Source organism: Notothenia rossii (assembly GCF_949606895.1).
Source record: "Notothenia rossii genome assembly, chromosome: 7".
Lineage (NCBI taxonomy): Eukaryota > Metazoa > Chordata > Actinopteri > Perciformes > Nototheniidae > Notothenia > Notothenia rossii.
The window spans coordinates 61455297-61477530 of NC_136905.1; the positions used below are offsets into that span (position 1 = coordinate 61455297).

General features: G+C 41.0%; 1 protein-coding gene across 1 annotated transcript in view; it reads right to left on the reverse strand.

Annotated features, from left to right (window-relative positions):
- LOC307046426 (ALK tyrosine kinase receptor-like) overlaps window positions 1-22234 on the reverse strand; it is a 514312-nt gene that overhangs the window by 20933 nt on the left and 471145 nt on the right. The window contains 8 exon segments of the mRNA XM_079692820.1: window positions 4829-4927; window positions 5493-5543; window positions 5546-5590; window positions 5593-5658; window positions 8290-8431; window positions 8870-8980; window positions 13491-13638; window positions 17163-17334. Coding sequence (XP_079548946.1) covers window positions 4829-4927; window positions 5493-5543; window positions 5546-5590; window positions 5593-5658; window positions 8290-8431; window positions 8870-8980; window positions 13491-13638; window positions 17163-17334 — 834 coding nt within the window.

A 22234-nucleotide genomic window follows, 5' to 3' on the forward strand; every position in this document is an offset into this window, starting at 1 on the left:
GGTCGTTACACAGTGTTGTGTTACTGCTGTGGCCTGGTGGAGTATTTTGACCAAAGCCTACCACCTGAAAACTAAAACAGGGTTAAAAGTGAGAATACATAAGGCATCAGTTTTCCTATTCAGCTTCACTGTGCTTTCATCCCCAGCGTGATTTCATTTGGTGAATAGCGCTACTGATCCAGTCCAAGCTATCAGAGCTGAATGGAGCCAGGGTGCCTCCGTGCTGTGTGGAGGATTGAGAGCGCACACATTTCCATTCCAGTCTTTTCTTACCGTAAACTAAATTGACTGATTGGAACTGAAGTTGTGCTAATCTGTGAAACGATCTGCGGCTGTGGTCTCTGAGGCTGGAACCAAACCTGCAGACTCTCCGCCCTTCACTGCACAAGGAGTTTTAGGAACCCGTTTACAGCCATTACTGCATCAAAAAGGAACCAATCCTCTTCATTTTAGACAACATAGCAAGCTTGGACACATCATCTAACATAAAGTGGTTTCTGCTCTGTGGAAGCTTGTACGGCGTAGTAAGGCAAATGCACTCATCTGCAGGAATCCATTTCCTCTCATTCCATTATCAGCTTTATAAGTACAAATACATAAGTCTGACATATAAACCATTGAAGGGTTTCGATGGAGGAATGCAGATTGTGTTTCTCTCTAGATCTTTAATACACTCCCTAAGTGAGAAAGGTGACGATCATTTCTTGACTTCATTTTTCACATTTCTTAATGATATTATTGTAACAGTGAAACAGTTGATCTTCTATCAAAGCAAGACAGTTATACCTGCACAGATCATTGTACTTCCCTTAAACGCAGTCTCTCAATCAACTAAAGAAGGACTTGCGTCAATGCACTCTTCTGTGTTGGGATTCATGCAATCTGGTTGCTTCTTTCAACATTAGCTGTGAACTTTGATCCTCTTTAAAGTTCTTTCAGTGCACACAGCAGGGTTGTCCGGCAGCACCTACTGTTTTTATTTGAGCTTGAAAACCTGCCTGTGCACTTCAAGCTGAGGAGAAAAGGACTGCCGTCACCATTTGTGATCACATATCCAAACCACGGATGCCCTTAAACATGACCTTTGAAGTGATACAATTACAGATAATACCTGACATCTCGCCCTGTGTGTTACAATAATGACTTTAGCCTTCTGGTAATTCACTGGTTATAAATCATGTCTTTCCTTAGCTCTTTTCCTGCACGCATTTCTAAAACAGGAAGTGGACATTTTCCTTTTGCAGGAATATAAAAACTTTAACCATTACAAATATAAACAGAAGTATAGACTATAGGAGAGTTTACAAATGTTATGAATACAGATCTACAACTGATATCAGAGTGGTTATAAATAATAAGTTAGTACTTAATGCTGGAAAAACAAAATCTTTATTAATAGGATCAAATCATCAGTTCAAAGGTGAACCAAAATTGCAAGTACATTTAAACCATATTCAAATTGAACAGGTCAAGGAGACACAATTGCTAGGTATAACCCTGGATCATAAATTATCTTGGTCTAAACCAATTGATAATGTTGTATGTAAAATGGCAAGGGGTGTGTCACTTGTAAAAAGAGTTGTAAAATATTTGCCAATAGATGTCAGTAGACAAGTTCTGGATGCTTTGGTTCTGTCACAGCTTGATTATTGTTTGGTTATTTGATCTATGCTGCAGAGAAAGATTTAACCAAACTACAAGTAGCACAAAATAAGGCAGCACGATGTGCACTGCAGTGCTCCTACAGAACCAGAGTCAATGAAATGGTTAAGTGTCCAACAGAGGTCTTTTGTTAAATGTTGTCAGAAATATTACAGTGACTCACTCACCTATATTATCACAAAGGCGCAGAATGCTCAACATAACTATCAAACACGGCATACAATAGAAGGAAGGTTTGTATTACCCACATCTAAATCAAATAAGGGACAGAAAACAGTCATACTGTACAGAGCCATGGTCAGCTGGAAGTCTTTACCCGTCCATATCATTCAGGAACATTCTCAAGTACACTTCAAAAGGTTGCTCATTTAAAAAAAAAAAGTATTATAAAGTACATTTGAACTGTGCCTGTGGCTATGTATGCATATATTATTAGTATTTATACTTATTTGTATTTACTTTTGTTTGGCCTTAGGATGGCGATAGCTGGATGACCTTTTTAGTTTTCATTTCATACGCGCTGTAAATTGCATGAAATGATGAGCTGTTTTGTTTTGTTTGAATTTTGTTGTATGTATGTTTATGTATGTGTTGTGTGTGTGAGGACCCCAGGAAGAATAGCAATTCTCATGTTAGTGCTAATGGGGATCCTAATAAAGACATCAAAAAGACATAAATAGATTCTGGCTATATTCCCAATGTTAATCTTTATTATCTGTCATAAAAGTTGTTATTTTCTTGTCACGAGTCTACCAAATGGGGACATTAAAGGTATCCAGGAGCTGTTGCTGGAAGAAAAACACAGATTGAACTACAGTTGTATCTTAAAGGGGGTGCACATACAGTAGGGGGGTGTATTATGAAAATCTCATTCATTTAGTGATGGTATGTTTTCTTGGTCAGAAAACCTGTGAGCAACAACCAATATAAATGTAACCTTCTTACATCACAAGCTGGCTCATTAGAACATACGAGTATACAATATACGAGCCCCACATATGAGTATCTTTAATAGGGGTGAATACAGCTTTATTCAGCAGGTATGAGAAAGATGATTCATCTTTCACATAAAAACACCAAAATAATATGGAATACTATGTCCCCTTAAGTTTAGATCTTCTTATTAATTTTTTAGGTTAAATAGCTAAAATAGGAAATTGATTTTCCTTCTTTAAATGACACCAGAAACTAGAACATCTCAGCATGTTCACCAGTCAGAGCCACAGCCGAGGAATGTGTTGTTCAATAACAGTACACTTCTGTGAAGTTTAAAAGCCAGTATACCACTTTGACAGAGCTGGTATTCACTCCTAAGTCTTGTTCCACCAGAGGAAATAAAGTGAGTGTAATGACGAAATGAGGATTGTGGCAGTTGAGAGGAGCACTGCTTCACCAGACAGCATCAGCCTATTCAAGCTCAATGGGAGGGATATCAGTGCGTACTTTGCTACAGCCCTAATGGAAGACAATTACAAAAAAAAGGCACTTCAGTTTTCCATTTCTCCTTTTTTTCCTATTTTCTTACATAGCTGAGGCAAAAGGTTATTTAAAATGATGTATGAAGGGTCATCATTTGTCAAACTGTGTTTCTAGTGCTGTATCCTGGGGGAAACAGTCATTTGACAGGCTGTGACCATGTGTAACATGGGTTTAATATGGGTGTAATAATGGAGTGATGGGGGCATATTAATGTTGTTATATGAGTTTGATACAGTTCAACCCTTGGATGCACTGGACCCTACACTTTTCCATAAGTGGGTCAAAAAGGACCCGTATTAGAATAATATGTGTTTTTATGCCACTTGTATAATATGTAGTATTATATTTTGGTTCACACTAGAAATATTTGATATCAAATGTTTTACTATTTATAATTTTAGACATTTTATTTACATTTAAAAAAAAAAAGATTCCATAGAAAATGCATGCGGGTCATTTTTGACCCACTTATGGAAGCTTGGGGTAGAAATACAAAAACTAAAACATTTAAAAATGTAAATCAAAAATGGAATGGCATGATATCCAAATAATGTTTTTTGAGGAATAGCTGGAATATGAAATGATCAAAAATGTAATTACAAAGATACTCTGAGAAAACCACCTCACCGGGTCAAAACGACCCACTTATGCATCTAAGGGTTAATTTAAGTGTAATGTAGAAAGTAGAAATCTATTTATTTTCCAAATATATATACATATACTGAACAAAAATATAAACGCAACACTTTTGTTTTTGCTCCCATTTTTCATGAGATGAACTCAAAGATCTAAAACATTTTCTATATACACAAAATAACCATTTCTCTCAAATATTGTTCACAAATCTGAAAAAATCTGTGATATTGAGCACTTCTCCTTTGCCGAGATAATCCATCCCACCTCACAGGTGTGGCATATCAAGATGCTGATTAGACAGCATGATTAGTTCACAGGTGTGCCTTAGGGTGGCCACAATAAAAGGCCACCCTTAAACATGCATTTTTGCTTTATTGGGGGGGTCTGGGGGGGTCCGAAAACCAGTCAGTATCTGGTGTGAGGGTTAGGATTAGGGTTAGGGTTAGGGTTAGGGTTAGGGTAATGTTGTGAATCGAGTGGCCCATGGTGGTGGTGGGGTTATGGTATGGGCAGGCGTATGTTATGGACAACGAACACAGGCCACTCGAATCACAACATTACCCTAACCCTAACCCTAACCCTAATCCTAACCCTCACACCAGATACTGACTGGTTTTCGGGCCCCCCCAGACCCCCCAATAAAGCAAAACTGCACGTTTCAGAGTGCCCTTTTATTGTGGCCAGCCTAAGGCACACCTGTGCAATAATCATGCTGTCTAATCAGCATCTTGATATGCCACACCTGTGAGGTGGGATGGATTATCTCGGCAAAGGAGAAGTGCTCACAATATTTGAGAGAAATTGTTATTTTGTGTATATAGAAAATGTTTTAGATCTTTGAGTTCATCTCATGAAAAATGGGAGCAAAAACAAAAGTGTTGCGTTTATATTTTTGTTCAGTGTATAATATATAAATGTGATTGGTCATTTAAGAGTTAATATGTCAACAGCAAAGACAGCTTTTCTCAAAGTACAAACACATAGACCCTCAAACCTAAAAAAACACAACGTTATCAAACACTGAAAATAAACGACTAGTGTGTCACATTACCTTTCAGCGGGTAGAGGAAGGGCTCTCCTTCTGGGCCGAGGAAGGAGGTGCCATCGTCACCATCGTGTTTGGGATTGTTATCCAGCGAGGTGTTACCACCTAGAATCATGTGACAAAACTTCAGTGCCATTTCATAAATAACATGCTTTTTTATATTCTGTGCTTTTGCAATCTGAAAATATGTCAGTTTTCCCATTGTGTAGATTTTCTCTATTGTCTCTATCCATTATTGCTTGGTAGGGATTTTCATCACGGACATCAACAACATTTTGACTGTATCTATTCCGTTTTTTTACATTTTGCTGTCTCAAATAAAAAAATACATACAAATTACAAGGTGGCTGATACAGAAATAAAATCATAGTTTATTTTATCCGAATTGTGTGCACACTTTTCCAGAACATTAATATTTGGTGGCATTTAGAAAATATATGTGAGTGTTCTGCAGCTAGTACGCCACATTCTCATGGTAGATTATGTTTAGATATGAACCTAGTGTGTGATAAACCCCAGTGTAATCTAACGTTTACAGGTATTTGCATTTTGCTTATTATTTGCATTACTTCTGTGTTACGTTTTTATTTTCGTATCTTTTCATGCCTTGTGCTTTGTAATTCCCAGCACTGGACGTTCTAGAAAAACCTTGCAGATCTCTTGCACTAACCTCTGTATCCTCCGGCAGCGCCCCCGGACAAACACCCCCCTCCGCCGCCCCGAAGCCACCGCGAGTCTGCCAGAACTTTTGACAGGCCTGCCCTCCTGGCCCCCCAGCACCAGAGGTCTGCCCCCCTGACTGACAGGAGCAGTGTCGTTCCAGCCTCCGCCTCCACCTGTCACCAAACACAACAACCCTGTCACATGATGTGGAGCAACACGCTGTGGAGCAAGGACTCCACTCAGATATGCACAGCAACTCTGCAATGATCTGCACATTACCCGGAGGAGCGCTGTGTGAGGACGCAAATGTCAGGATCACCAGAGGCAGAGAGGGGCGGGTCATGCCTTCGCCCTCATTCTGAATAATAATAAGCCATGCACTTTTTTTGCATCGCAAGTAGAGTATGTTTTTTTTTTTGGAACAATGGGCCTTCAGCGAAATGGGCGTTTGTGATTTTGTTAACGGACTGTCTGACAAATGGGCTTTCGGTTCAGTCTGTAATTTATTTTGTATTCTCTGGGTTACAGGAACAATGGCATGGCATCAGGCTTTTAATGCCAGATTGTGGGCGAGTTTCTATTCCAGCTGGTGGGAAACCGGAAGAAAACTAAAACCTGAGGGGGAAGAACAAAACATTTCAAATTGGAGAGATGACAAGACGCCATTTCTAATTCTAAATGCTTACATTTTCAAAAAGCTATTTATTTTTCTCATACTGCCTGTGCTGCAGCACCTCTTTTCACCCTCTGTCTGAAACCAGAGCTCAGTCTGCTCTGATTGGTTAGCTGGCTGGCTCTGTTGTATAGGGTCAGATTAGAGAGAAACTCCCTCTGGGGGGAACTTTGGGATTTTAGCCTTTGCAGACCTGCACATGCACACAAACCTATGTAACACACTACAGGAGGGGGAAACCCCAAAAAGCATGATAGGGCCCCTTTAGGGAATCTTGGTCTGTAAATGTTGACGTCAAAAATGTCATCAGACAAAATCAAAGAGTGGCAAGAGACTGGCTGTATGACCAAATGACAAGCAGAGCAGCAGAGTAAGTGAGAGCACTTTTGACCAGGACTACCTGGACAATGTGTGGAACTGATTATTTGTCCAGAGTTCACACAAGACAAATTCAAAAATTCATTTCGAAAAGGAAGAAAGAGAGAAAGACACAGAAAGAGCTCTTCATTGGGAAAATGTTCAGGAAAGATGAGGCACGCACACACCAATTATCAGGTATGTTTACAAACACGCACCCACACACTCTGCAATAACTTATTAAACACAGAGCAGAGACCACAGAAACATAAATCCCTTTGAAGAAACCTGGTAACAGGAGATTAAAGTTATAGCTAATAAAGTTAAAAGTAAATGTTCCCCTTTCATTTTCCTCCCTCTCTGAAGTCCGAGAGACAGAAACAAAAACAAATATCTCACCACATTAGCAACAAACCACAAGGAAATGCTGAATATTTGACTTTTCATTCACCAGATTTGAAAAAGGCTTTGAAAAAATGTTTTCTGAACACTTTAAACTCAGACCACATGAATAATGCAGCCGGCATGGGTGGAGCATCACACTGGTAATTCTGACCGGTAATGACGGGATACACAGGGATCCATATGAATAATTATGAGCAGGCCCTAGCTTTGTTTTGTTTTAGCCAAAACACAAACACTGGCACAGCGAGTGGGAACGTATATGAAACGTATGAATTAAGGCAGAGGTAAATGCCTTCTGGGATAAATGATTGTGTTTACAGGCAGACACACAAATAAACACTTCCACTTCGGGCTATCTGTAAACTGGGCTTATTAGTTTGTGGCCATGCAGAGCAGAATACAATACAACAGTTCTGTAATGGGGTATTAGTTATCTGTTCATCTCATACACACTCACTATACTGCTTCTCCCTGGACCAAGCTCTCTCACTAAAACACACACAACTGTAGACACAAACTATGCACTAACAGGTGAATTGTGCATCATTTGCATCCTCTATCTGCCCCATCTGATTCACAAAAGATATTGTGTTAATGGTATTACAGTGCTCATAAAGTGCAATTTGCCTTTTTTTTGCATCCGATTGCCATTATCCATGTGGCAGAGTATGACTGATTTGTTGTGAGGGATCAGCCTGAGCTACCGGGGTCTGATCGGGGGGGCCTCAGGGTGCTTCCAAAGGCAATTGTGGAGGGGAAAAGGAAATTGTTAGAATTGAGAAAGGAGGGATAGAGGATAACTTGTTTGTAATAGTTTATATAATAATAATCATTTTTTTTCGCACGCATTTTCAAATAAGGACATGTAAAGGGGCTTTATTCAGTCATTATCCATGACAAAGCCATCGTTGCCTCCTTTTTCTGTATCACAAAATGAACAAGTTTGAGCACCCCCCCAATTATAAGTCCTGTTAGTTATCAGAAACCCTGTATGGACACTCATCATTTCACTATAACTGGCGAAGTGATTTAGACTATTCATGCAAAGAGGCTCTCTGCATAGAAAGGGCCAATATTGAGACCATTGTGTGCAGTTCACTCCTTCTGACTGCTTTGGGAACACACACACACACACACACACACACACACACACACACACACACACACACACACACACACACACACACACACACACACACACACACACACACACACACACACACACACACACACACACACACACACACACACACACACACACACACACACACACACACACCCCCACACACACACACACACACACACACACACACACACACACACACACACACACACACACACACACACATCAAAGCTGTGTTTAGCGAACCTGCAGCACTTGACTTCCCGTTGCGTCCCGGTTGGCTGGGGTCATAGTCCATCTGCTCCAGCTGCATCTCTGATAGGCTGCTGTAGCCCCGGCCCCCTCCCCCAGCAGCGATGATGAGGGGGATGAACACATCTTTTACCACCTGGGTATTTATATACATGTATATATTAATACAGTTACATTTAGTGTATGCACATCAAAGGAATAGGAAAGGAAACTTCCCTTGAAAATACGTTTTTAATTATTTTCCATTACCATGGTGTAAGAAAGCAAATTCAGGTATTTTAAAAAGTGGAACTTCATTTAGAACAAATGTATTGGGATGTTGGTCAGCTTCTATGCTTGATGTGAGATTACAACGAGCAAATAACTCCAGTGAGTCATGTTCATTGATAAAGTAGTGAAAATAAGACAATAACTACTATCTCAGTGATATCAATAGCTTGAATGGTAGAGAGCATCCCCAATCCCTGCATTTGAATATGTAATACATTATGAGACAAATGACATCTCCACAAATGATGCAGTTCTCAAAATATAAAGTCTAAAAGTATCTGCCTGCCCATCATCACCTACTTACCTTGAACACATATGTGGCCCCGCCCCCTCCTCCTCCACCCCCTTTCACTTGGGTTTTGTTGGACATGGGGGCGCTCTGTTCCTGGCAGATCTTATTCAGCATAGGGTTGATCTGTAGGCAAGGAGAGAGAGAGAGAGAGAGCGAGTGAGAGAGCGAGAGAGAGCGCACGTGAGAGAGAGAGATAGAGCGAGAGAGAGAGAGAGGGAGCGAGCGAGCGAGCGAGAGAGAGAGAGAGAGAGAGAGAGCGAGAGAGAGAGAGAGAGAGATGTCAGCTCACATAAGAATTGCTTTCATGCTCTCTCCATGCATGTCAGTTGTGTGTGTGAGAGACTTGAGCAGTTGCCAAGCCACAGCTGCTGCTTAGTCAAAGGCTTTATCATTATAATGGTGAACAAACACCAAGCAGAAATATCCAGATGCACACAGGAACTGAGAGGCAAGAACCAATGCTGCCTCTATATGACAATTCAGTCTGCTATTTACTGATTTCCTGTCTATTGTAAAACCACGTATTACTGACTGAATAAGACAACTCCGGAAAATATTTCCCAAAGAAAGATTTGACAAAAATGCATTCAACATATATACTGAATAGTTTGTTATTTTGCAGAGTTAAAGGATTGTTAAAAAAATAGAATGAATGAAAAGTCCCATGAATCGAAAATCACTAAAAACCCTTTAAATAGCTTTATGAAAAAAATCGAATTTTTTGTCTCAGTTTATAAACGTTAATTGCAAGACTTTTGTTGTGGTTTGCTCCACCTTCTAGAGTCCATTTTGGTTATAAATATACAAAATGCCATGGCAAAAAACTTAAATTGTGCTTTTTAGGGGTTTCCCTTTCATGTAGTGTGTTATATAGATCTTTGTGCATCTACATTGTCTGCAAGGTAAACATTTGAAAGTTCCCTCTTCCACACTCCCACACCATTGGACTCCTTTGTTTAGTTCCCAAAAAAAACACTTGCACTTCTATTGCGGGCCATGTAAAAAATAAAGCACTTTTTGAACACTAAATTAAGTAAATATGTCACATTAGAAGCAAAAAATACAAACATGAACGTGAAAATGAGCAGAATGTCCTTTTTAAACTCAAAGGCTCCAAAGGACAACATCAACAAATGCATGGTTTGAAACAATCCACAATGACTATACCGTCAGTGTATTTTAAATTGAGTAATCATGTTAACTAATAAAGCCAGATATTTAGTTTGATGTCTTCCAAGAAATCAAGTCCCTTTATAAAAATGGAACATGATGTTTTTTTGGCAAGTGATGCAGGGACTTTGCATTGCTGAGGTTTTGTGAATTGAGTGTCTGCCTTGTGTGTGCAATTATGCTGAGCTGCCTGGAGCTAGTCCTATGAGAGTGAGGGGACATGAGTTTCCTCTCCCCTCATCTGTCTGAACCGAAACTCTGAGAGGACGGGAGGGAGGTGGGGGCGGGACTTTGGTGACTTTGATTGACAGTGGAGGAGGTAAAGAGAGTGCATTGAGGCGTTCTCAGGTGAGCCTTTTTCAAGTCATTCCCCCTCTCAACCTGCTCTGTCATTGCAGCTTCTAACTCTAAGGTTGTGTCTAAGAGAGGAAAAAACGACACAAGGATGTTTGAACGGAAGAAGGAGAAAGACACGCACAGAGAGGACATAGTATATAAAAAGTATTCAAAAATAATTAGTATACTCATACTTTGACCCGAGGAAAGGCTAGTTGTGAGAAACTCTGTACTACAGCACACATAACCTTCGGAGCGACCCTTTGGAGAGAGCTGCTGAAGAAGAGGGGCAAATAAGAAAAGGAACATTAAACGACTTCAGGCTCACTCTGGAACAGGCCAGTCTCTCTCTGCTGTCTACACTGAGCACTTCAAGGCACCCTGGTTAAAAACTAATAACTTGGTGATAGTGGTGAAGACCCCTCCCTGCAGGTACTGTTTACACGTTCTGCCGGCTGAAAGTAAAGTTAGGAAAGACATTGGGCACTTCAGCTGACTTATGTGGTGGGCGGTGGAGTGTCCAGGCACGTATGCGGGGGCCTTATTTACCTAATATGTACGTTTTTATTGCTTATTTTAGCAATGTGATTGCATGATTCCTTCTCATATTATTTCAGATGTCCTGTAAGCTAGCTAGCTAGCTAACCTTGTCATTTCAAATATATTGACAAAATCCATACTCTTAAAGGTGGGGTATGTAATTTATTTCAGAAACACTTTTTGTTATATTCCATGGAATGCTCTTAACATCTCGATACAATGAATACATGAAATGCTTTGCCAATAAATAAGAACATTTCATCTGTGGAAGCCGTAGCACTGTAAAAAGCACGACCAATCATCTGAGCCGGCCCGGCTAAAGTAACTGGATGAACTACCTGCCTGTCAGCCTTCCATCTGTGCACAAACTTATCTCGTGCCCTCCTTGGTCATGTGCGCGTTCGTGTGTGTTGGAGGAGGGGCTCTGTAAGGAAGTGGCAGATTTTCAAATTCTAGCGCACTCGAGCTGGTTTCTCCAAATTGACCTACCCTACCTTTAACAGACGTGTTTGCACCTGTTGGCCACCGTACAAAAGTTACCTTTGCACCCTGCTTTCTATACAACAAACAATGTCAAACAATGTATGTTTCCTTCTCTTAAAAGCAGCAATAATAAACACTTTGTCAACTAACCTCCCTTTCTCTTTATTTTCAGTGGCGGAACAGGGTTTCGTTTTCAAACGTTTAAATAGCAGATGATGGATGGTTTCATTGGCGACTAGAGGGATTGTGAGGGTTTTATTCTCAGTGTGTGGAACTGGGAGGGGAAGCATGCTGTGCTGCTGCCAGGGAAGAATCTCCAGAGCATAATGGATGACAGCCACACCTGGCAAGTCAACACAAGGAAGCTTAAGAGAGACAGTGGGGAGATCCGTGAAGGCTTCCATCGCAGGTTTAAACTGTGGTTGGTGGCAAAAATGTTCACGATTCAGAGCACGGGTGGCCAGGGTGAGGTCGGGGAACATGAGGGGAATTACTTGATTCTGCCTTGAATTTCAGAATGTCAAAGTTTTATTAATTTCCAACATATTTTTTTGGTCTACTGCAGCGTGTGTCTGCTATGTCAATCACTTAATGTTTTCTCCTGAAATAAATCAGAAACCAAAAGGAGGAATCTTAATTTTTAGTTTTTATGATGCGTCACCTAGTTTAGCATTCATTTGACGGAGTACTGATTGGTATTCGTCTCGTAGAGGGAGAACTTATTTCAACACAGCCAATCAAGGTCTGCGTTCTATCACACGCAGATCAGAGGCACAAAAAGATTCTACCACCAGCCTAATACACAACACCAGAGCTACGTACTCTGCACAACAACCACATTAGCTTTTCTGCTAAAACCTCATTCTTATCTAACTTACAACCCTCACATACAGTGCGTCTCCTGCACATTAGCTTGTCTAAGAGCCCCAAAACAAACATTCACCAGGGATACGGCACTGCAGACTAGTACGCTAATGAGCTGCTCAGCTGCAGCACAATTAACAGCATGTAAAAGTCAGTGTCCAGTTTGCTGGTATGGACCCTACTCTTTGATAACAAAAAAAATGCCTGTTTCTTTACGATGTTCCACTGGACCTCTGGCAGCACTAGTCACGCCTCTCCAGCTGTCTGACAGGAAAAGAGCATTTCCCCAAAGACCATATTTTTCCTTTTAATAATCCAAAACTATAAATAACCCATTTTAAATCGATTTTACTTTCCAAAAACACAAAGGGATGATTATATTTAATTATAGATGGTCCGAAAGTTAAACAATGTCAAAGAATGTCTCTAAGTGGCGATGCCTAAAAAGGGAAGCTGATGCAAAGTACTTTAAATCTTAATTTTTTTCGAAATGGCAAGCAGACCACGACAACAGGTTGCAACTAGATATGAAAGAGAAACTACTTCACATTTAATTCAGGCTATTACTTCTTTAAAACGTGTACTAATGAGTTTTTGGTCTTAATCAATAGTCTGAAGTCATCTTAAAATCAGCCTGATGTTCATTAAATTCAAGTAAATGATGTTTCTAATGAGAGTAAAACAGACAAGTAAGTAGGGAATGCTTCAGGGCTATCTTATGTTTCCTGCGTTTTAATGCTTTTACAGTGTTTTCAGTCTGTTAACGTTTAATGTAACAATGCCTAAAAATGTACTGTTTAGTTGTTCTTATTTGTCCTCTCATTCAACTTATTTTTCCCAAAAGAAAGGACAGCGCGAAGGCTGTAACTCGAGGCTTCACGACTGTAATCCACATTTTATAGCCGTTATCAGAGCGGCTATGTCCACTGCTGTATGCTTCCACCGCTATCAAGTCATACAGTGTAGACGCAGTGATATCATTCAGCTTGAACAACTTTAATCCTTCTACATTTCCTGGAAAAAGATAATGATAATAGGCATCTATCGGTGTATAAAAGAGAAATAGTTTGCCTCCTAATTTACGATTTATAATCAGTGTATCGCTTATAGCCATTCAAAATGACCCCCATATATTGAATCTGTATTTGAATTCCCCCATAATGTTTATCTTGACATACTCTAAAATTGCAGCTCTCATTTGCTACTATAAATCATATTTACTGCGTGATGGTAGACTCACATTGGGGCATGCGTCCTCTCCTTTCTGTCCCACCAGGATGTGAAGCAGCTCGCCCCTCCGCAGCAGGAAATCTCCTGTGATGTAGACACCATGTGACCTGCTCATGGCCAACACGCTGCGACCGCCAGCCGCACCGTAGGCTGTAATCCTGTGTTGGAAACAGAAGACACACAGAGCCACAAACACACTGGTCATTAGCATGATCCTGATCCTGATGATACAGTGAATAAAAGGACGGTTGATTACTTTCATTTGGTTTTGTCTATTGTTTTGGATTCATAGGATTTTAAGGTGAAGTATTTATTGTATTTTCAAAGCTGGGCACTAGCTGTTTATCAGAAATAACCTGAGGCTGGAAAACAGTTCTTATGTATTCCACCTGCGAGTGTATTAAATAACAACCAAAATTCATTTGGAAACCCTAAAAAATACTTTTACCTGGGGTGTTTTTGACCTCGCTTGGGCAACAAATACAAAAGAAAGCACAGACTACAGATTGCATGGGCACACAAACACACATACAAGCACACACGCAGCAGAAGACAATCATTTCAAATCCTCCAGTTTTCTTGCCAGGGAGAAACGACACAACTTGATCGGTGTTTGGTAGCGATTGGATATTTCTCTTCCCGATGGTGGTGCTTGTTGGGGGGAGAGAACGCTGCCCGGTGCTCAGTCGCTACCTCAGCTGTTTGCCTAATGACTTTTGGGAGATGCAGAGCGCATATTCATCTCTGTGAAAGTCTGTCGGCTCCATTTACGGGCCGCATCAAGAACGCAGTTCTTGAGTTTGTGCGGAGACAGAAGGTGTTTTTCTAAAACTCTGGGACATGTGTTAAGACAGAGCTGTCCACGCTGCTGTTAGTTGGGTATTTTAAGCTTTTGGCAGAGCTTAGCGGTGTGTGGTTGTGCTGCCTGTAGATGTGGGAGGCTAGAAGTTTTGATGCGCATTTTTTGTGTTTGAGGCATCCAAGTCAAATCCAACTTAAACGGGCATGAATGCCCATAGGACACATATTGATCCCTGCACAAGGTAGAGGAAACCGCAGCATTAATCCTAGAGCAGTAGAATGCATGAGGTCAAGGTGCTAACTGATTGTTGTAGTATTCCAAAGCCTCAAACACCATAACCATAGCATTGGAGGCGGGTGGTTTTGGGGGATTTTTTTATGGGAGTCAGATGTGGAGTGAATCATATTATTTAGCTCCCATTACTCCAGCCTCTGCTCCCTCCTGCAAAAATCTGATAGTGAGATTTCTCTGTATGCCTGTGGAAGATTGATGTGCTGCTGATGCACAGAGTAGAGGAGGTGGGCGTGAGGAAGAGTCTGTATTGTGGAGAAAAATGGAGTTGGAATGCGCAGTGCTGATGATAAAAAAGAGAGGATAAGTGTGTATTTTATAGGGTTTGTATGTTGAGTGCTCAAGAAGCCGAGTGTACGTACGTAAAGATTGACTGGCAATGCATTGAGAACCAAAAGAGGGTAGTTAGCATGAGTGGTTTTGTATGAGTACTCTTCCATAGTAAGTGTTTTACCTACAGTAGATGGCACATTGTATGTGATAAGGTGGGGGACATCTCTAAAGCCCGCGTCACACTGTCCCGAAATTGACACCCGATGGACACACGATAAAGGAAATGTTCAAATTCGGCTCTGATCGTAACAACATCGGGCCATTCGTGAGGGCATTTTGAACCATCGTATGACCGCCGGTGGAGTTTCTCAGGCTCCGGCAGCAACTTCGTGAGCGGCAACTTCGTAAGGCACTCGTGAGGGCATCTTGTCAAATCGTATCATCTTTGTGTTATCATCGGTGCCATCGGGCATTCGCCCTCACTCTGATCGGGGCGAATGCCCGATGGCACAGATGATAACAAGATGCCCCCACGATGGCCTTACGAAGGGCAAAATTGACACACAAATTCAACACGAAAATGAACCTTCGCAAGGTCCTTCGGCAATTTTTTGGCATGCCAAAGATTTTGCCACCGCTCACAAAGTTGCTGCCGGAGCCTGAGAAGCTCCACCGGCGGTCATACGATGGCTTAAGACAGTGGTTCCCAACCTGTTTTCCCAAGAGCCCCCCCAAATGACTCCTGTTGGAAGTTGCGCCCCCCCCCCAACACACACACACACACACACACACACACACACACACACACACACACACACACACACACACACACACACACACACACACACACACACACACACACACACACACACACACACACACACACACACACACACACACACACACACACACACACACACACACACACACACACACACACACACAACAGCGGTAATTCAAGTTTAAAAGTCTCAAAAATGCTACAACTACTGTCACAAACTGGATGAATGTGAAGTATTTTGTTAAAGGAGGATGAAAGCGTAATTAAGGAGCCCTATTGGAGTGACTTTGATGGTTATTGAGCTCAGGATTAATTCATTTGGATTCCCGCTGCATGAAGAAATGAAAGGACAGCGCGGAAGTTGAAACAATTCACAAAGGGATTAAACTGTTTAAAACACATGCTCAAAGTAAGCCGGATTTTGCCGATGTCTTTATGCGGATTCAAAAGTCGTAAACAATCTACAAAATGGAGGAGACCCATCTGATCAGAGAAATTGTGACAATTAGTCCAATTGAAACCGGCATGGTTTCAGTTTTAAAAATGCACTTATCCAGAAAAGCCCGGTTTGGACAATTTACGGGCAGAAGAAACATTTCTATTAAAGAAAGAATTATACATTTCTGTCTTTTTATGCCTTTAATAGCTACTAACTTGAATTCTTATTCAAATTAATTAATCAATTATGTTTTATATTTTAATGTAGAGACAAGGCTTTTAGTGACAATCATGTATTGCTTTACAATTATATGTAAAAAATAAATAAAAAATCATGTAAACATATTATGTAAATAACCCAATTTGTGTTCTGTGAAACTGAAAAGGATATAATATATTATTTTGAAGGCGAGTTGACAGGAAGTTGTTGTTGCTATGGAAACAACATTACGGAGAAAACTTAATATCTTCTACATATAAAGACGGATAAAGTAAAGAACAAAGTCTGAAAATATCAGTACAGTATCGTAGTACTTTAACATAATTGTTTTTGTTACTTTTGTTGCAGTTGTATGTCTTAAATGTAATGTAAATGTTGCCTTCGTGTGGTTCGGGGCCATCTTCGTGCGAAATTCACAATTCCATATTCGTGTGTCCATCGGGTGTCAATTTCGGGACAGTGTGACGCTGGCTTAAGCGGTTGATCAATCAAAAAAGAGCTGGCCAGCTAACCAATCAGAGCAGACTAGGCTCTGGTTTCAGACAGAGGGGGAAAAGAGGATCTGCAGCACAGGCAGAATGAGAAAATGTGCTTAACCATAAATCCAACAGCCTCATTTATTAAGAGAGCCAGTCTACCTCCCAAAGCATGGTAGTTGCTGGTCTACCCCTGCATCACTCAGTTAGTTAGTTTGGTTTGTTAGGATTTAGAAAAGTCACAAAATAACACAAGAAAAATAACCGCCAACAATCTACTGTGGGAATACACTGACTAGGATAAGTACATCCTACAAAGCCACTTTGAAACAGTAGACAGTAATACATAAACATTTGTTGTACAGATTTTGGTAAGCGTTATACTCAGGCAGCGGCCCTACCTGTAGGTGCCAGTTTCCTGAACAAGCCACATTTGGATGCCTTTGAAAGGCCCACGGGTGCCGACTGTCACGTTGACGTTGCTGTACCTATAGGAGTTGAGGCACTGAGAGGGAGTTGGGCCTTCAGGGCCCACGCCGCCACAGGTATGAAAAATCCATTTCTTGTCTGGATCTGAAAAGAAACAGGAAAGAAAAAAGTATTCAGTCACACGTGAACTTAATCAGACTAAAAGATGACAGAGGCTGAAAGTCAGTGCACATCAAAAGCTCATGACAGTTCTATTTGTACCATTTCAAAATGCCATTCTTCCACATCAATAATAATCAAATACACATATGGAGAAAATGATTATATACTGGGAAGGCAAGCTCCGAGGTGAAAGCTACTCATTTGAGTTTATCATATTCACAACGACAGCGGGGGACGTAGTGACAGGATCACAGGTAACAAACATTTCTCCTCATTTCCCGTGTAATCCCATGTGTCGCAACTAATTAGAGTTCTTTTCACCGTAATTAGCACGAGATTAGTCTTGTCAGATGGACGTGGAAGGAGTCGCCGCTGCAGCACCTGATTTAAGGCTTGTGAACACAGCAGCGGGGAAGACATATGGCAGAAAAGCACCTCTCTTTCGTTCTCTCCCTTTCCTTCTCCATCTGCCTGAGACTACTTATTAATTTAAGAGCAGGGCTGCAAATCTGACACCAGCGCAAAGTCAAAGTGAATCCTGCAACAGAACAGCTCCCATTATGGATTTGATAGCCCTTCAATTGATGCCCAATGTGAAGTAACACCATTTGTTATAAAGGTACTTTTATATATATTTGTATTGATTTTTCAATGACAACAGCAACCATACAATACATATAATGAACACTTGAATTGACTTACCCTCCACCCACACACATCCCTAATAGGCCAATGCATAACAAAGGAGAACATGTTATGTTATTAAACATGGATGTACAAAAATAAAGAGAAAGTCAAAACTAATTGTGGGGGTTGTACTGTTTCCAGTTTCGAAGAATCAGATGCTTAAGTGTAGTTTTAAAAAGGATATGCGCATTCAAACAGATGACTTTTTCATTCTGCATCAACAAATGTAAATCAGTCAAATCTCCTTTTTGCGGTAGTAAACTGATTAAATGGTGTCAAGATGCACAGGAAGTAGACATGATGGCATGAGACCATTCTCAGGAGTGCTACTTCAACGTATGATGCTCTCACAACAACACCTTCTGCTGTTCCTGTCGCCTGCCTCAGAGATCAGATATCAAGCCCACTTGCTCTGACTGAGAAACAATTACAGCAGGAAGCTGGCATTTTTGCCATGAGTGTGGGGATGTGTGTGCAACTCCATTCTCCCATCAATTGTATACTGATGATGGTTTTTGGTCTGGAATCATTTTAAAGCATTCATCCCAAGTTCATGTTTCTATGGCTGCCAGTCCGAATGAGGGTTTGCATGGCTGCTCCTGGATGGACTGCATGTCAAGCATACTTATTTTTCAGTCTGATCTCAACGATTGGTTGGTTCCAGGGGTATCTGGTAAACGATTCGACATCAGAGCTCCATCCTTAGCCCCACAAACATCTCTTTTGAGTTTAATGAAGTGTTGCCAGCAGAGACAATTTCAATCAGGGTTCTCGGAAACGCTTGAAAACATGATTCGATCTGGAGTTCAGCCTGGTCTTAGCGAAGGCACTTACTGTAGAAAGACTACAACACAGAAAACTTTTGGGATAGGTAACTTGAGTTCTGTCTGGCTCTCTAAGTAAATTGATCCCTCAAGTCAGTATTTTTTTACCACTCAACAAGGTAAAAAGAGTTTAGACTGCTGGCAATAAATCCCTCACTGGAGCAGAAAAGCATCCGAAGACAAATGGTGCTTTAGACCTAAATCTCACTGTTCCTAATAGGTTGCACTGAGATTCAATTCACTGAATACAGGACATGCCTGGACAAAAGATTGACGGTTAGATGTGAATGATGCATCTGCTTTTTGTTTTTTTATTTGGAGACTTATTGGCTACCTGACATAAACAAGATTATTGTTATTTAAAGTGATCTTGACGTTTTGCCAGACGCTGTCGAAGTCGAATGTCCTCCGTTTCGATTTCCCCCTCCGTCTCCCCAAGGTGCGGTTGGTTTCGCACCTCAACTCAGCTGATTGATCTTGTTGGTCCATCAATATGAGTGAGTTCTAATACACACACACACACACACACACACACACACACACACACACACACACACACACACACACACACACACACACACACACACACACACACACACACACACACACACACACACACACACACACACACACACACACACACACACACACACACACACACACACACACACACACACACACACACACACACACACACACACACACAAGTGGTTTAATGAGCCATTCTCTGATAGGTACTTGGCAGAACAAACAAAAACAAGATGTGCTCTCACAGATGATAGTCTTCTCTAATAAGTGGTGGGCACATTCATCCGCCCTCTGACTGAACACACACACACACATACACACATGCACTTATACGCACACACCTCCCCAGGGATGCTCCGTCTCTGCCTGACTATCATATGAATCACCTTTACTGTGAACTTTGCTACTGGTGGTGTGCCATCATCATAACAAACACTAGCCTCATCAAATAATGGGACGAAGCTGCACACTGTCATCAGTGAGCAATTGAGAGAGAACGAAAGAGATGCAGTGTGAATAACAACAATTTGATTACAATACTGACAGCAATGTTCAAGCAATGCCTGTCCTTATCTCTGCCAAACATTATTAATACAAGATGAAAGTAAACATGTCAGGAATGACAAGGCAGTCCTTGTGCCAATCAGTACCAAATGAACAAGCATTTTATCAGACGTATGGCCTCTGAATGGGTTTTAAATTGGCACAATGAGGCAATGATACTCGGTTGCTTCTGTGAAAAGTGATCATTACTTGGTACAAGAAGGCCTGTTGTGTCAACCTGATATTTGAGCAACCATTTCAAATCTAATCAGGCCATTCAATGGCTGTCACACTGCATCCACCAGTAAGCCAGAGGGTGTCAAATCAACGTTATTATATTTTTCCTTAGGTTTTATGTTGCATCTAAAATAATAATAGATTTCATTTATATAGTGATTTTCTAAATACTCAGACACCTAAACATTCCGTACAAGCATACAGTACAATAAACAAACAAAGGCCTATATTAGTGAAAAAAAAAAGATGCAATTAAATTAATTTAGAGAAAATACAAAGAAACCCTAGGACAGAAAGCAGTCAGATTGGGTGGAGTTAAGATGTGGGGGGTGGGAGTTCCATACGAAAGGCAATTCTGAAGATGTAGATTTTGAGGGCTTTTTGGCAGGAAGGTAGGGTGGTTGACGGTCTGATGCGAGTTGGGAGGGTGCAAGAACAGAGAAGGCTCTGACACCCAAGTACGGGGCTTTCTGGTAGTCTTTAGGGTGTTTTCATCTCTGGACCTGAGGCTAGGAGTAGGGTTGTGACAGGATTGTCATGTATGGCATGTATGATGTTTCTGCAATGTTCTTAAGCTAGAATAAAGCCGTTTTGGTGATGTGGTTGGCATGCGGCCTGATGGAGAGGTTGGGGTCTGAGATGCTTTGTCCACATTCTTGTGTCATGTTTTGGTTTAAAGTACATTATTTTCCATCCATGGTAATTTTTACCTCAGTTTAGCACACAATCGTGACAAAAGATAAGATACTTGCTGCATTAGAAACTTTGTCAGTAACTTCGGGGTAAAATCCTGTCCCTGGCTATTACAAACTGCTGCACAGTGTTCATTTTACCTCAGGGATCTGATACTCAAAGTAGATTTCCTGGATGGTATTTCTTTTTTCACCGGTACCTAGAGCAACATACCCGATTCAATGTAGCCCTGTGTGCAGGGAGCGGTTTATGATCTGAACGCCTGCTAAGAATCATCTTCCTACAGGTATGCTGGAGAAGGACCTTTGTGCTTGACAGTGAATATGCATAATGTACAATTGCTTTAATCAAAAGAAAAAATGTCAGGGCAAAATGATCCTGCTACAGGAAACAAAAAGGAAATGTAATCGAATCTCAAACCAACAGTGACTAAAAATATTTTGATTGTTGTTTTTGATTCTACTGTCTTTTTCTCAAAGTAAAGCACTTACAAATAGTGCAATTAAAGTGGTTCATAATTCACTATGAACCCCCCAACACACACAACTGCAGCTCAGTGTGGGCTGCTTCCTCTCGTAGCATGTGTCCTCCTTATCCACTGACAGTTGTCCTCCTTGGGCCGGCCATTAGAGAGATGGATCAAGGCTGGCACACCATGAATGGATCTGAATGCTAAGCACAAAGCTTACGAGGCACCCGAGTGCCATTAATTACAAAAGCCTGTTTTGCGTGGCACTGCTCGTTATCAGTCTCATATCTGTCTGCGTGAGTAATGCTCCCCCTCTAAAACCCAAAGTAACAACACAAAGTAACAACAACTAGCTCACTGATTGCCACGGGCCTGTGTTTATGAACAAGTAAAGAATGAAGCAGACTCTCCACTCTGCAGCTAATTAGCGAGCATGTGACGGCCAAAAATCATTTACATTTGTTCACACTGCGATCAAGGAGCAACATCTGCTGTCAGTTACATTCAAGAGCCAATCAGATTGTTTAGATTTCTATTGATTTTCATCTACCCACAGAACAGTTTGTTGTTGTTTACTTTTGTTGTGTTGTGGAAGTGGAACACATTGATATGAAAATCGGATGTCTGTTCAAAGCAGCTAATACTTGTACAGCTTGCTATTAGTTTGCACATAAGGTGTAAACATGACAATGCTTTGTTGCATCATGGAAGCGTTTTTTGTTAAGTACTATTGTCTTAAAATAACATGAACACACTTATCTTTGTCAACCCACTCTCAAACGGTGAATGGCCAGAGAAATGTACTCCCGGAGCTCATTTTGAGGTTAGCCAAGCAGTCTTTTCCCATCAGGCGAGGTAATCACAAAAAAAAGGGAAGACAGCTCATCTAGGTTGAGTTTTT